At 37.0% G+C, this 17,014-nt stretch overlaps 1 protein-coding gene across 1 annotated transcript in view; it reads right to left on the reverse strand.

Moving 5' to 3' along the window:
* SEMA3C (semaphorin 3C) overlaps nucleotides 1-17,014 on the reverse strand; it is a 176,589-nt gene that overhangs the window by 82,355 nt on the left and 77,220 nt on the right. Inside the window, exons 3-4 of the mRNA XM_059170961.1 lie at nucleotides 5,833-5,993; nucleotides 4,651-4,713 (exon numbers count right to left, since the gene is read on the reverse strand). Of these exons, the coding sequence (XP_059026944.1) occupies nucleotides 4,651-4,713; nucleotides 5,833-5,993 (224 nt within the window). The remainder of the gene's footprint in view (nucleotides 1-4,650; nucleotides 4,714-5,832; nucleotides 5,994-17,014) is intronic.

The raw sequence follows: 17,014 nt of genomic DNA on the forward strand, positions 1-17,014 counted from the left end.
TTCTTCTTGGCCTACACATCTTTGGTGTGAGCAATAAATCAAAGTATTTTGATGAATATATTTCTTTTTTTTTTTTTAAGATTTTATTTATTTATTCGACAGACTGAGATCACAAGTAGGCAGAGAGGCAGGCAAAGAGAGAGGAGGAAGTAGACTCCCCCCTGACCAGAGAGCCTGACTTGGCGCTCGATCCCAGGACTCCAGGATCATGACCTGAGCCGAAAGAAGAGGCTTTAACCCACTGAGCCACCCAGTCGCCCTTGATAAATATATTTAAAAAAGTATATTATCCAGTAGTTTGGGATCCTTTGGTCACATAAATAGGGATACTGATATTCCTCAATTAATAAATAAAGTTTGACATTCTGTGCATTTAATGCACATATATCTAAATATATATAATCCTGCTTAATTTTCCAACAGTCTATTACAGTATTTACTCAGCGCATTCATTATGCCCTATCTCATGGATATGTTTGACAGCATGTGCTACTGTTTAAGCTCAATTTATTTAGAGTATGAATAAAATATTAATATTTAGAAACAAATGGAGCATGGAGGAATGTGAATACAAAGGGACAGAGAGGGAAATGGGAAGCAGGTTATAGTCTCTTTAGGTAGGCAGAAAATTAGTTATATTCCCACCATGATCATGTATTTTCTTTACAAACATTAGTTTATTATGATATATGATTACTGGGATCAAATTTTTGTCTATCTTGAATTATTCTCTAATAAGTGTTATTTTTTCTAAGTAATTAAAATTTGATACATTTAAAAAAAATCTAAAGGAATAAGAGATGCTTAAGTCCATGCTGTATATTTTCTTTCAATAGCTACAGCAGTATGGATTTTAACTGTCACTAGTTTATGTTTTGCTTAAGTAGATGGTTAATATAATATGTAAAATAAAAATATTTTACTTTAACCAAAATGAAATTCTAAAATATGTGCATAATGAATTTGTTACAAATATTATTAATTTAAAGGCATTAATAAGCTCACCATCCACTGCATCCTACCCCCAACTTCTGACAATCACTTGGAACAGACTCCCATGCTTTGAATTTTTTCAGTTCTTGTTCAACTTTATTAAGTGCCTCGATACAGGTCTGGGCACAGAGAATAATGACATTACCCAGTACTTCCAATCAATAAGGGGAGAGTTATAGTTACTAACACAGCAATATATGTCAGAGTGTTTCCAGCATACACAGAGGGACGGCCACCCCCATAAGACTTCCCAGAGAAGTGACATCTGTGCTGTCACTTGAGATGGTGAGTGCATGACTGAGGTTAAAAAGATAGGAAGATGACTGAATAAGGCAGCCATATGTACGCGGTGTCAAAGGCTGAAAGAGGAAAAGGGTAATACTTATTTGAATTTCAGTGTCATTGAAATGAAATAAAGAAAGTTAATACAGACCTAGTATAGTTGCCAGTAAAATCTATCAAAACTTTCCTAAATACCCCAACTGCAGTGTTTTGTTTTGTATTGTTTTGATTTTTCTTTGTCTGTTGTGGGTATCCTCAGCATTTACTGAATTCTTCCTAGTGAGAGGCCATGTCTTATTAGATAAGACAGTAGCCTCCTGCCCACTTGCTAGCAGGACAGCTGAGGGAAGTTCCTCACTCTTTGAGTGATTTTTTGGGGATGCCTGGGTGGCTCAGTTGGTTGGACGATGGCCTTCGGCTCAGGTCATGATTCCAGAGTCCTGGGATCGAGTCCCGCATCGGGCTCCCAGCTCCATGGGGAGTCTGCTTCTCCCTCTGACCTTCTCCTCGCTCATGCTCTCTCTCACTGTCTCTCTCTCTCAAATAAATAAATAAAATCTTAAAAAAAAAATGCGAATGGTGACTATAATGTCCATCTTGTAGCATTGTTGCAAGGATTGAAAGAAAGACTTAGAGGGCACCTGGGTGGCTCAGCTGGTTAAACAACTGCCTTCGGCTCAGATCCCAGAGTGCTGGGATCATGCTGGCAGCTCCATAGGGAGTCTGCTTCTCCCTCTGACCTTCTCCCCTCTCATACTCTCTCTCACTCTCTCTCTCTCTCAAATAAATAAAGTCTTTGAAAAAAAAGAAAGACTTAGAACGGTGTCTGGCCCATTCCATTAAATGTTGACTACTGTTATTTGATAGGTATTGCGTATATGTCTCATCATCTCTAATGTATTATAAGGACTCTTAGAGACTCCATCTTATTTACCTTTGGTTCCTTCACAATAGTTAACTGATTTTCACAAATTAAGATTCCCCTGTTTATAAATAAAATAGAAAGTATTAGTTGATATTTCTTCTAACAGAATTAAGAGATGCTTAACTATTTAGTTTCATTAAAGAATGTAATAATAATAACAACAATAACCATAACAACCACCTTTCCCTACCACTAGTCTTTTTCTTGTGGCCTGATGAAAGGACACTTCTCTGTAAGTACTTCTTCACATGTATGAAATCAACTGGGTTTGTCAAACATTCTCTTCTCTTCATAGAACCTGGATTTATAAGTTAGTTTGATTATTTCCCAGCACCTAACTATGCTGGCCATACTAGAAGAGAACTCTCTACCAGTTACTTCTGTTATGTATACTAATTGGCTGCAGAGCAGAATTTAAAGATATCCATGGATGATATTACAGCATGATGAAACTATGGGAAAATGTAAGCATATATAGAAGATTTCATCTAATGACTCCTAATTACAAGAAAGTAAATGACAGAGCATTTCCATTTTGCCAAAGGAGGAAAGACATTAAATGATTTGGCTAAGATTCTTCAGAAAATCAATACCAATCTTTGGAAAGATAATGTACAATGGTATCTAAATCCTACATATTCTACCTGTGACACTTTGTATGAATGGGAAATGAAAATCTTTTTGAACAAAGAGGACAACTAAATATAGAAATTACAGTCACAGGATATTATTGTGGCAAAAAAAAGACATGGAAGAATGCACATCAGTGGGGCAAATCTCTACAGTAAAGGATGAATGAAAACATTTAAATTCATGTACATTATTGAAATAATAGCTTCATGGGACAAAAAAAGACTTCTCCACAACATTACACTTTCTACTATTTGTTCCCTAGAAGATAAGTATAATTTTTTTTTTTTAGTGTTTCTTATATATTTTTCTGGATTTTTTCCCATAAACTATGGTCCAGCAGATCCTATGGGAAGCAAATATGCCTCTGCAAGCTCCTTCTGCCCATTTGAAAACTTCTCTTAAAAGATGAATTCTAAACCTGGAAATTTGAGACCCAGAACTGAATCACCAGCTCTCAACAACACCCTCCAGTGAGACCCAGAGATACTAGATGCCAGGGTCTTCCATGGCCCTGTCTTGCACCAGACCTTTTCAGAACCTCATCCCAGAGAGTAAAAGTCAGTGAAAATAAAAGTTTAATTTTCACACTTCCTCTTTCCACAAAGATTAGTCTTTTCCTTGAACCACCACGACGAATCTCTGAAACCCTCACTATCAAATCTCAGTGCCATAGCCTTGGACCCTGAAATCAACATTTCTTACCTCTACACTTTTAATGAGTGCTTAGTCAACATTTTTTACACAAAGTCAAAGCTGTTATTTCTTATGACCTCAGATCTGATTTTGTGTATGTATGTGTACAAATACTAGTTTTTCTAACCAGCCACCGTATTTCAACTTCATACCTGCATAAGCACTTCCATGCTCCTTCAATTAATGTTGACTTCTCCAGCAAGGTAATAAAGTTGAGGAGAATCAGACTGTCTATTTTGGTTTACATTATGGCTGTAGCAATAAACATTATGCTAGACACATAATAGGGGCTCAATCTATATTGGTGGAATGAATGACTGAAACGGTGAATCAATGCATAAAAAAAGTTCTTTACCACATTATTTGTGTAAGATGGGTAATTCTGATATAGAGTTCCATTATAAGAGTTTTCACGATTTGAGACAAGACAAAATGATGTACATGCTTCTTTATAAAATTAACAAACATGTACACTGAAGCTTGGCTCCGTGTATTTGTTTTTAGCATATTTGAGAATAATTTAATGTATAAGTTTCAGCAAGTTGTTTGCAGAAATCCACATAGATTTCTTTCTTAACTCTTTATATGGAATTCCACATAAGATATACAATTTGTACAAATGTTGCATACTGAACATTTATTGATATTCACAGCTGCCTTGATTTTTGTTTCCGTGTTATTTTTAGCTAACAAAGGTATCGGTAATCATTGGTGATTTATGCTTCTGGAATGTGCTGGCTCACCAGTACCCTTTTGAGGAGATCTTTCTTTGGAAAAGCCCACATGGTATCTGGGAGCTTCTCCAGACACTTGCATTATCATTATTTCAGTGGCCTGCTGAGAATTCTGCAGGTTGGATCCATTGGAACAGGGGTTATTACTGAAATCCATCATGAAAAGTGCCGGAATGCAATAATGAAAGCAAGGCAAGAAGTTTTTACCAAGTCAGGAATTCCTAAGTTACAGTGTTTAAGAGTTCCAATTCCTTTGCATTTTCATTTTTTACCATGTGTCCAGCAGAGGATTTAAAATACCAACACCCTTTGTCTCACTCTTGGCTGCACTCGAGGTACATGGATTCAAAGACCAAATATTTAAGTTATAGAGCTTTTTTAGGCACTCACCATGGGATCTTTGCCAGCCATCTTGCACTCTTCAACTTTGATTGTAGATGCTGGCCAGAAAACCTGCTCGGAAAGGAAAATAAAGGTTACATAATCTCACTTACACTTATGACAGCTCAGTGCTCTTCATCTACTTTATGTTAACACATTTCTTTAAGGCATTTCTATATTTATATTTCAGGATTCTTTCTTTCAGTTTATAAACTGAAATTCATAAAGATTTTATTATTTTATTCTAATAACTTTTTATTTTTCTCATCAATTTTTCCTTTAACAAAAGACTTTCAATAATATGTGCCCATTTCCTAATGATATAATATTAAAATAATGTCATTCATGTGTACAATAAAATGTTTATTTCCCTCCTTTTCCATTATTCTTTTTTCAACTGCTTACATCACAATGTATTTATATTTACATTACCATTTTGGTTTAATATTATTTTTGGTAAACCACAGTCAGGCTGGTAGATTTACTTAAAACAGGCCCCTAGCCTCAAGAGCTAAAACAACTTGGATTGAATCCAAGAGATTCCCTCCCTGAAATACTTAGCTAGTGTTCTAAGTCACAACAGCTTTGGGTCAAGTCTGACAGTGATGATTATTATTATTTTTTTTAATTGCCAGCCACTGACCCTTGTTAAAATAATAAATTCAGAAGTCTCCTTGTTGTAATAAACGTATAATTAATTAACTTTTATTTCTTTATTCCATGAAGACCAATTTATGTCCTTCTTATGAGATAGAATGATAAATATAGGTCACACTTGTTCAAAGAACAGTGCACTTAATAATGGTTCTTTTTAAGGCCTTCTTGGATTGCATACAGATGGCAAGGCAGATCTTCCTTTAGCCTGATCATTTTTTCAGGCTATATTATATGCTTCTTTCTATCTGTCTATCTTTCTGTCTCTCTCTCTGTATCCACACCCACAAACAATCATATGCAAACACATACACAGGAAGTGTTTTCTCATTTAGTTTTAGATTTTGAAGTGTTAAAATCTATGAAGCTAGACAGTGAGAACTGAATTAAGTAAGTACTAACTTCTGATTACTTGTTGACATGCAGCCTGTATTTTTTATAGTTCTAATGGAATACACAATTTTTTCATTTTATTTGAAATTTTTAAAGAAAAAGGAAACTAACTCAACATGGCCTTCATAGAAATGATAAACTTACACTCAAAGGTTCTTGACTTATATTGTTAATATTCAAGGAAAGAATGTGATCTTTGCTGCCCACATATATCCGGTCCTGATCTTCATCCATTAATAATATCCTGTAGTCTAAAGGGTGGTGGGACAGGCTGAAGTATTCAGAGGTCTTGGTTTCACGAAGCTCTGAAATAGTGAATAGCACAGTGAAAATAGTGTATCTTGGTTCCATGATTCTATTATTTTAATGAAAATTACTTTAGAAATATTTACCAAAAAAGTTAAGATATATTTTCCTTCCTATGATAATAAATAATTTAAAAGATTATGTTAGTGGTTATTTTTATTTATTGCTTTTATATTGAAATAAGACATAAATAAATCAATAAATACAATGTTGAAGTTTATGATTCTATTTTTTTTTTTAATTTTTTATTTTTTATAAACATATATTTTTATCCCCAGGGGTACAGGTCTGTGAATCACCAGGTTTACACACTTGACAGCACTCACCAAATCACATACCCTCCCCAATGTCCATAATCCCATCCCCTTCTCCCAAACCCCCTCCCCCCGGCAACCCTCAGTTTGTTTCGTGAGATTAAGAGTCACTTATGGTTTGTCTCCCTCCCAATCCCATCTTGTTTCATTTATTCTTCTTCTACCCACTTAAGCCTCCATGTTGCATCACCACTTCCTCATATCAGGGAGATCATATGATAGTTGTCTTTCTCTGCTTGACTTATTTCGCTAAGCATGATACGCTCTAGTTCCATCCATGTTGTTGCAAATGGCAAGATTTCATTTCTTTTGATGGCTGCATAGTATTCCATTGTGTATATATACCACATCTTCTTGATCCATTCATCTGTTGATGGACATCTAGGTTCTTTCCATAGTTTGGCTATTGTGGACATTGCTGCTATAAACATTCGGGTGCATGTGTCCCTTTGGATCACTACATTTGTATCTTTAGGGTAAATACCCAATAGTGCAATTGCTGGGTCATAGGGCAGTTCTATTTTCAACATTTTGAGGAACCTCCATGCTGTTTTCCAGAGTGGCTGCACCAGCTTGCATTCCCACCAACAGTGTAGGAGGGTTCCCCTTTCTCCGCATCCTCGCCAGCATCTGTCATTTCCTGATTTGTTGATTTTAGCCATTCTGACTGGTGTGAGGTGATATCTCATTGTGGTTTTGATTTGTATTTCCCTGATGCCGAGTGATATGGAGCACTTTTTCATGTGTCTGTTGGCCATCTGGATGTCTTCTTTGCAGAAATGTCTGTTCATGTCCTCTGCCCATTTCTTGATTGGATTATTTGTTCTTTGGGTGTTGAGTTTGCTAAGTTCTTTATAGATTCTGGACACTAGTCCTTTATCTGATATGTCATTTGCAAATATCTTCTCCCATTCTGTCAGTTGTCTTTTGATTTTGTTAACTGTTTCCTTTGCTGTGCAAAAGCTTTTGATCTTGATGAAATCCCAGTAGTTCATTTTTTCCCTTGCTTCCCTTGCCTTTTGCGTTGTTCCTAGGAAGATGTTGCTGCGGCAGAGGTCGAAGAGGTTGCTGCCCGTGTTCTCCTCAAGGATTTTGATGGATTCCTTTCGTACATTGAGATCCTTCATCCATTTTGAGTCTATTTTTGTGTGTGGTGTAAGGAAATGGTCCAATTTCATTTTTCTGCATGTGGCTGTCCAATTTTCCCAGCACCATTTATTGAAAAGGCTATCTTTTTTCCATTGGACATTCTTTCCTGCTTTGTCGAAGATTAGTTGACCATAGATTTGAGGGTCTATTTCTGGGCTCTCTATTCTGTTCCATTGATCTATGTGTCTGTTTTTGTGCCAGTACCATGCTGTCTTGATGATGACAGCTTTGTAATAGAGCTTGAAGTCCGGAATTGTGATGCCACCAACGTTGGCTTTCTTTTTCAATATCCCTTTGGCTATTCGAGGTCTTTTCTGGTTCCATATAAATTTTAGAATTATTTGTTCCATTTCTTTGAAAAAGATGGATGGTACTTTGATAGGAATTGCATTAAATGTGTAGATTGCTTTAGGTAGCATAGACATTTTCACAATATTTATTCTTCCAATCCAGGAGCATGGAACATTTTTCCATTTCTTTGTGTCTTCCTCAATTTCTTTCATGAGTACTTTATAGTTTTCTGAGTATAGATTCTGTGTCTCTTTGGTTAGGTTTATTCCTAGGTATCTTATGGTTTTGGATGCAATTGTAAAAGGGATTGACTCCTTAATATCTCTTTCTTCTGTCTTGCTGTTGGTGTATAGAAATGCAACTGATTTCTGTGCATTGATTTTATATCCTGACACTTTACTGAATTCCTGTATAAGTTCTAGCAGTTTTGGAGTGGAGTCTTTTGGGTTTTCCACATATAGCATCGTATCATCTGCGAAGAGTGATAATTTGACTTCTTCTTTGCCGATTTGGTATGATTCTATTTTATTGCAATATTATTCACATTATGCAAGAATCTCATCTCAGTTTTATCACTGGCTATCATCAGCTCAAAATTAAAATAGATCAACCAAAAAAACAGAGTAAATGGGCAGATTGAACAACAACAAGAAAAGCAAAATAATGACAGTATGATGTCTTCTTAACTTCTCTTAATGTTTTATGGTTATAATCAATACATTCATCATTTTAAGATAGGTATTTTTTACTTGAAATATTTACCTTACTTCCTTAACATAATTCTAACTAGTTTGATTTTTTTTTTTTTTAATAAATTACTTGAAAACAAATCTACTCTTTGCCTGTTATACCTCATCCAGAAGACAATGCTATTTAAATGACAGTCTGGCTATGTATATATCAAAAAGTAAACCACAAATATTCAGATCACTTGAATGTTTAGATTTTCAGTATGTAAATGATCACTGACTCATGCTCATTTAACTTCTTTTACAATATGTGCAAAATATGTGTCCATACAGCCGAACTTTGAAGACAATGAATGCACCACGGCAATTAAAAAAAACAACAATCAGTATAGCACATTCAATTTTTTTTCCAGCCAAAATACTTCTTTTTACAATTTATGCCTTTCCCATTCAAATGGTGAAGTATTTCTTCATTCTTGGGATTATGATCTTAAGAGAGTGACAAACTCTACAAAGCAGTCTGCTTTCATAATTTACTGTTTCTAAATTTTAGATATTGAATCACAAATATACTTCTAGAAATTCTCATAGGCTGTGGTGTGACATAAACCAAAGCTTGAAATGGTAAGAATTCTTTTTTTTTTTTTTAATATTTTATTTATTTATTTGACAAAGAGCTAAAGAGAGAGCACAAGTAAGCAGAGCGGCAGGGAGAGGGGGAGAGAGAGAAGCAGGCTCTCTGCTGAGCAGGGAGCCCGATGCGGGGCTCAATCCCAGGACCCTGGAATCATGACCCGAGCCAAAGGCAGCCGCTTAACCAGCTGAGCCACCCGGGCGCCTCAAAATGGTAAGAATTCTTATAGAAAGACATGAACTATAGTCTGTGAACTCTTGGGCCATATCCCATATGCAAGGATAGAGAAGTCACAAATTTAACCTATTTCCTGGGCATATCAGTTCAGAATGTTTGCCACTATATTCTTCAAGCAGTTCTATATCTAGCCAAGAATCTGAAAATGTCATGGGAGTAGAACAGTGATTATGAAACCAGACTGTGGTACCAAACTTCCTGTGACATTGAACAAGTTACTTAACATCTTTGGGCTTTAATTTTCTCATTTGCAAAAACCAACAATATCACCTCTACCAAGAGTTTCCATGGAAATCAACTGAATACATGTAAATCTTAGAAATGACTGACAGAAAAAGTATCCAAAAAGTTCTAATAATTATGGGTTAGTTATTAGTATAATATTATCAAATTAGAATTACTATTCAAATGACATATGAAATTGGATAAATAAATACACATTTTTTTCCCTTTTTCTTTTAATTTAAGGAACTAGATTTCTCAAATTACTAACACATAATCATAAAACATAGTCTCTGATATTTTGTCCACACAATGACAGTACAGTGTAGAAATTTTTTTATGTGGAAGATATAAAAATACTTCAGAAGAGTCTTAAGAAGTAAATCATGTGAGAAGACAGAAACAAAAGACACTGGAAGATGATTTAAACAAGAGAATAGATGACAGATCTGGAAATCGGAGATCTGAGATGCAGAGCGCTGTGTGGCGTGCTAACCTAGTTCTAAGTTACTGGGCCTCAGGAGGCATCACAGACAGGTGATACGGATGACAACCATGGTGCCACTGGTCCAGGAACTGGAACTGCTTCTTTCAGGAGGAAAGCAAGACTGAAGAGAGGGATGTCATTCAGGAAAAAAAGTCAGCTCCTGCCAGACCAGATTATTGCTGAAATAGGGGAAAAAAAGAAAAAAATCCAAGAGCTCAGAACATGAGAGAATATAGTATCCAAGAAATGTCACTCAAAGTTTGCAGAGATGAAGTCTGCCTTGATATTGCCTAAAATTCAAGATGTTATATAAAGCTTGGTTTTCATCATATGGAAGAGACTCATGGTTGTATAATGTTTCTATAAAAAACATTAGGAGAAAGGGATAGGTTGGAATGAAGAATCGATGTTCAACACATACCTCTTCAATAAATAACTCTCCAGTGAAATATATAGACTAGGAAAGTAAAATATGACTGAGTTCATGGCCTCTGGGGCCCAACCACCAGAGTCTGAATCCGAGCTCTGCCATTTCATTTCTTTTGGGTTTGTGTGTGTGTGTGTGTGTGTGTGTGTGTTTTAAAGAGTTTATTTATTTATTTGACAGAGATCACAAGTAAGCAGAGAGGCAGGCAGAGAGAGAGAGAGGAGGAACCAGGCTCCCTGTTGAGCAGAGACTGATGCGGGGCTCAATCCCAGGATGCTGGGATCATGACCTAAGCTGAAGGCAGAGGCTTTAGCCACTGAGACACCCAGGCGCTCCATGTATATATTTCCATATATACTTGGCAGGTTATTTTATCCCTCTGCACTCTAGTGTCTTCATGTGTAAGGTCAGAATAATAATAATAGTACCAACCTCATAGCGGTGTTGTGAGGTTTAAATTGTTGATATCCATCAAGTGCTTAAAAGAGAGCCTGTCCCATAGTGACATGGGTTATATTATTATGACTCGGGAAAAGACGTCAAGCTTCAACCAGCAAGGTAAGAACAATTCTTTACACATGGAGGAAACATGAAGGACCAGATGGCCTGGTTTTTATTTATTCATATATTTAATACTTCATTTTTTCACAGGTAGAATGTACTCAAATTATTTGAATAGGAATAAAATAACAAAATCATTTTTAAGAAAAATAATTTGTTGAGCAGCAGGATAATTTTAAAGTACGTGAGACTGGACCTATGAGATGAGGGTATTCCAAATAGGATGTTGATAGAGACCTGATATGCTAAAAATGGAAAAGAAGAATTGATGAGCAGAAAAGAAAGGATTTGGAATCGATTTTATAAGAAGCTGGTCTGGGGGGATAAATGGAAGCTGTAAGCTAAGAACAGGACAAATGAACATGCCTTTACTGGTTCTGGGGGATTTGAAAGGGAAATTTCCTTGGTAGAGAGATTGCTTGAGTAATGACAGATTAAATTCAAATCAAAGCAGATACATCCCACAAACATGTAAAACTAAAGTATCTGTTTGCCATCAGAACTATCAAGTCAGGGGCGCCTGGGTGGCTTTGTCATTAAATGTCTGCCTTTGGCTCAGGTCATGATCCCAGGGTCCTGGGATCAAGCTCGGCATCAGACTCCCTGCTCCGTGGGAAGCCTGCTTCTCTTTCTCCCACTCCCCCTGCTTCTGTTCCCTCTCTCTCTGTGTCTTCTCTGTCAAATAATAAGTAAAAGAAATATCAAGTCAGCAGGTAGAGTTTTTCCAATTCTTCTCAGGTGTTATGTTGAGTTTCTGAGAGTTGACAGCTCTGAGAATGCCCTGAGAAGAGACTCTGAGGTAGTAAATCTGAAGTGAAAAGCCAAACATAGAGATGCATTGATTGTTTCACCCAAAAGGAGCAGCTCTGTAATTGAAACTGAAAGTGAATCATGATATATAGGCAACAGTGTGCCATTGGGGTGGGAGTATACAATCCAAGTCAGACAGTCCTGAATTGAAATGCAAGCTTAAACACTTACTGAGCATACTATTTTAAGAAAGCTACCACTCTTTGCCCAATTTTGATTTCTTCATCTATATGTTATGCTAACACCCAGTAGTGGGTCAGGGTGTGCTCCCTTGACCTTCCATCTAACAGAGTTTTCCTTGTCTTCCCCGTAGGCAGAGCCCATCTATATCTACCATCATTGTCCCACCTCACCCCTAGCCCGTGAGTGACTTAAATGTGACATGTGATGAGTGCTGGTCAATGAGGATTAAAGGGAAGCTTTCTGCAGGAGTACTGGAAGAGGCTTCTTCTGTCTTCAAAACTGGCACCACAAAAAAAGGAGGTGATTTCTTTTTCTGCCTCTGGACATTTGTACATGAGGGCTATGATATGTGACGTAATTGCTGCTTACTATGCACACTGGGAGCTCAGAATGGCAAGCAAAATTTTAGAAAAAAAAACTGGCTGAAGAAATGATTTAATCTCTGAACAAATCCTAGAACTGCTCTATCATCACTGGACCACTTTCGTAACAGAAGATTAAAAAAACAAAAATCCATGCAATTTTTTTTTTTTAGACACATTGAGGTTTGCACTTCCTGTTGTTGAAACCCTTCCTAGAGATGCCTGGGTGGCTCAGTCAGTTAAGTGTCTGCCTTCAGCTCAGGGCATGATCCCAGGGTCTTGAGATCCAGCCCGTGCAGGGCTCTCTGCTCAGTGGGAGTCTGCTTCTCCCTCTCCCACCCTGCTGCTTCCCCCTGCTTGTGCGCTCTCTAGCTAAAATAAGTAAGAAAAATTTTAAAAAAAGAAAAGAAAAAGAAACCCTTCTTAACTGCCACGTCTTCCAAGTATTCACAGCCCCTACCTGCCATCTTCTCATTCTTTCTATCATGGTTTGTTTCATTCCAGTATTTTTTTAAATATTCTTTTTTTATTTTCCCCTTCTCTTCCTAATCTATACTGAAATAAAACCAAGAGTGTGATCTTAGCCGGGAAAACAGCCTCAACCGAAATTTACTTTCAAGTAACAAACAATGGCAGCTTTCCCATTTATCTGTTTCATTAGAAGATAATCAATTTCTTGCATTAATTCAAATACCAGAGGGAGCAATAACCACATTAACTAAAGACCTTTCTGGTTCAAGGATTTTATCTATTTTCCTGAGCCATAAAGCTATCTTCAAATTTAATTACCTGCCGCCCATTGACAGTTGACAGCTGTTAACCAAGGAAGATTTACTTAGGAAGTGCCCTGTTACAAACCTAGAAGCCAAGGTTATTTTGTTTAAATGCTATTTAAATTACTGTTAGTTAGCCATAACTGAACTCTGGAGCTTGGGAAAAAAACAAAACAAAACAGACTTTTTTTTTTTTTTTTTAGAATAAAGAGATGAGTTCAAAGCATTGAGGATCTTTATCTATAAAAAAAATGACTGAAGAATCTATCATTTTGGTTTAATGCAGATCCAACATAAGCCAAATGAATGATTCAGTGATTTGTTCATAGTAAAAGAAAATGATTTAATGATTTGGCTAGTGAGAAGGAAATCACTATTTCTGGTCTTTCAACTAAACAAGTCAAAGAAAGCACCGTCCTTTTACTTCTCTAAATCTTAATGATGTCATCGATTTTTAAGTGTTGGAGGTAAAACTAGTTGTGTTGTTTCTTAGAACATGCTCAACAGTTTGAGAAGGAACCTTGGCTGAGAGTATGTAGTATTAGAAAATGCAGTGCCCCACAAAGGGCAGTGTAGGTCTCTAAGTCCCTGGGAAAATCTCCTGGGAAACAGTATTAAAAAAAAAAAAAATACATGCTTCTATCCTGAAATCCACATTATTGTAGAGTTCTGTGATGGAAAATTACTGTAATGCCTTCCATGCCAATGCTCCCTGAGGGAAAATTTGCAGCATAATATGCTTACCTGAAATTCATGTATTGACATGGATTTTCCTTTGTAATAGAAATTACCAGTAGCCTTGAGAATTTCACCAAGGTTGGGAGAATAATACATTCCTCCAAAATATAAACCCTAGCAATATAAGCTTCTGGGTTCACTTTAATATAGTCAATATATTGCTGTAGCAATTACAACATAATTTAATATACAGTAATATATTTTGTCTGTAAATAACAGTATCTCTAACCACATGAGAACTAACTTTTGTTCTCTTTCGAACTAGTGAGAGATCTTAACATTTCTGTGGTGACTAAGTCAATAAAAACTCATTCATGCTCTGAGAAATGTGATCTTGGTGAAGGGTGGCCAGTCCTTCTTTCTCATAAACAATATGTATCTGCTAAACTATTAAGTAGGAGAACTCATTCGTTCAGAATTCTACATTATCTTTGGCCTTTTATAAATGACAAGTACAAGATTACTTGAGTGAAAATCAATTTCCAGGGTCTCTCTATTAGAAGCATATGCTATGGTTACTTATTAATTATATTTAAAGTTCATGATGTTATTAGCTTATGTGTTCAATACATACATATTGAGCCCTCATCACAGCCGACTAGACACTGTTCAAATAGAGGCCACAAATACGAAGATCCCAGGCCCTCACAACAATTCCAAATCTTATCTTACATTCTGCTATTCTGTTTGGCTAGCCCACCGTGACCTTCTCAACATAAACCTTAGCTGTCCCCCAGGCAGAATGCGCATCTACAGATTTCAAAGTAAATCCTTAGGATATCTTTTACTTCAGAGCTATTGCTAGTGACAGGATAATTTCCTCTCCAGAATGTCTTATCTCAGAAGAATTTTAAGTAGTACTGGCTTAAATGACCCATCCTCTCCCTAAGGCTCACTGTTTTTGAAACTGGGTTAGAAACTGAACTTCACCTGTCCCTTTAGGACAAACAAGCAGATAGAGACAAGAGCAGTCAAACTTCACCAGAATAAAAAGATACCTCCTAATTCCTAAAGCAAAGAGAAGTTAGAAGGCATGCTGTTAAAACCACATTTGCTTAAAAGTAATAGCCCCTAATAATCACCACGTCTGGGCTTACCAGTAGGAGAAATGGTTCCATGTATTTATAAACTTATTTCACTTAATTGGCATTCAAAGCCTTTGTGTTAGGCCTTAAAATTATTCCTGTTCCATACATAATGAAACTAAAATTCAGAGAATTTGAGCAATCTAACCAAGGTCACAGGGTAATGAGTAGAAGAGGCTAGAGCCAGGATTCAAGGCAAGGTGAGTTCCTTAATCCATGAATTCAGTTGAATACCCTTGTTTTTTCAAATCGGACAGACTTTAACACTACTTGTTGGGCTTCCAGCATGTTCTCCCCGTACATATGCAGTTGCACCAGTGCAATAACAAATGTAGTGTAAGAAATGCCTCTGAACCTCAAATTGTCTTTGCTAATTTGAGGAGCATGGCAGGGGGTGAGGGGAAGGGGTGACCACACTCCAAACAACTTGAGAATGATCAAAAATTCTCAGGGATGCTGTTCTTACTAAGCCATCATACCAAGTCTGAAAAAGGCTACTATGAAAGTGAGATGAAAAGAGTCAAACATAATTTCACGTAAAGGTAAAAAGATCTACTTCTCTGCGTTTTGGGATGGACGGGCATGATTAGCTAAGTGGAAGAGAAATGCCACCTGGATGAGAGAAGGAACCAGGGAAACAGTTTTATTCAGTGAGCCCGGCCAGGGATGGTAACAGTGAGTACAGACTATCTCCCAGGAGTTGGGTCAGAGGGAAAATTAGCCAATATCCAGAAGCCTTTAAGAAGGATGGTTCTTACTCTAGTTTGCCCTAGACCGTACAGCGTGTGGCTGTTTTCCCAGCAAAATTATCTCTAGTGCCTCTTTTGTACTCTGAAAGGATTCATGGTTTGGATGTTGAATTATATGGTCACTCCACTTTTAAGACCCTTTCTCTTGTTTGGCGCGGCTTTCCATTACCTTTAGAATAACATCTAATATTCTTTGTGTCCTTACAATGATCTGGTTAGAGATTACCTCACTAAAATTCTCACTCATCACTTTTTGCCTCTTTGTGTTTTCACCCTTCTGACCTTCTTTTCACATTTTCAAACATGCCTTTCTCCTTTCTGCCTCAGGGCCTTTGTACATGTTCTTCCTCGGCTGACAGGATTCCTTCTGCCATTTTCTAACACCCACTCATAACTCAAGCAGTAGTTTCCATGTAACTTAAATTGGATGCTTCATAAAGGCTTCCTTAATCCTCTAGATGAGGTTATGTCTCAGGTCTGTTGATATATGCTCAATTACCCTTTGTGGTTTTCTCTTAAAGACTGCTTAGAAGATCACTTAAAATGTTCTAAAATACCATGGAGTAGAGGGTGGGGGGGACTACACTCTATGACTTGTTAATACCATCTCTGTATTCTGTATCACTTTACAGCTGGAACTGTGTCTGAATACAAGACAGAGTTCTTTGTCCATTCACATTCTACGTTTTTTCCTTTTATACTGAGTCTTAGGATCTTTTAATCTTCATGAGTTAAAAATTATGAAAATGATGGGTGCCTGAGGGGTGGCTCAGTCAGTTAAGTGTCTGACCCTTGATTTTGGTTTAGGACATGATCTCAGGTTCCTGTGATCAGCCCCAGTTCAGGCTCCATGCTGGGCATGAAACCTGCTTGAGATTCTCTCATTCCTCTCCCTTTGCCCCTTTCCCTCCGCTCCCCCACTTGCATACACTCCCTCAATCTCTCTCCAAAAAAAAAAAAAAAAAAATACTCTCCCTCCTCCTCTGCTTCTCCCTCCACTCATGCTTTCTCTCTAAAACAAAAACAAAAACAAAAATATGACCAGAGCCAATAAAATGAGAAAAAAAAATGCTATCAAATTTCAAAAATTCAGGTTTACATGATTATAATTTATTCCTATTAAAGGGTAAGGTGTATGCGGGGGAGAGGGTAGAATCATTTTTGGAATTAGCCAACTGGAACTGAAGTTCTCGCCTCACCATTTGTTGATACAGGGTTTGATTTGTCCCCCTTCCCCAACCACTCCCTTCTACCCACCCCAACCTTGGCTCTATTATCTACAGAATAAAAGGAAGAATAAGATTATAAA

The sequence above is a fragment of the Mustela lutreola genome, chromosome 4, assembly GCF_030435805.1.
Source record: "Mustela lutreola isolate mMusLut2 chromosome 4, mMusLut2.pri, whole genome shotgun sequence".
NCBI lineage: Eukaryota > Metazoa > Chordata > Mammalia > Carnivora > Mustelidae > Mustela > Mustela lutreola.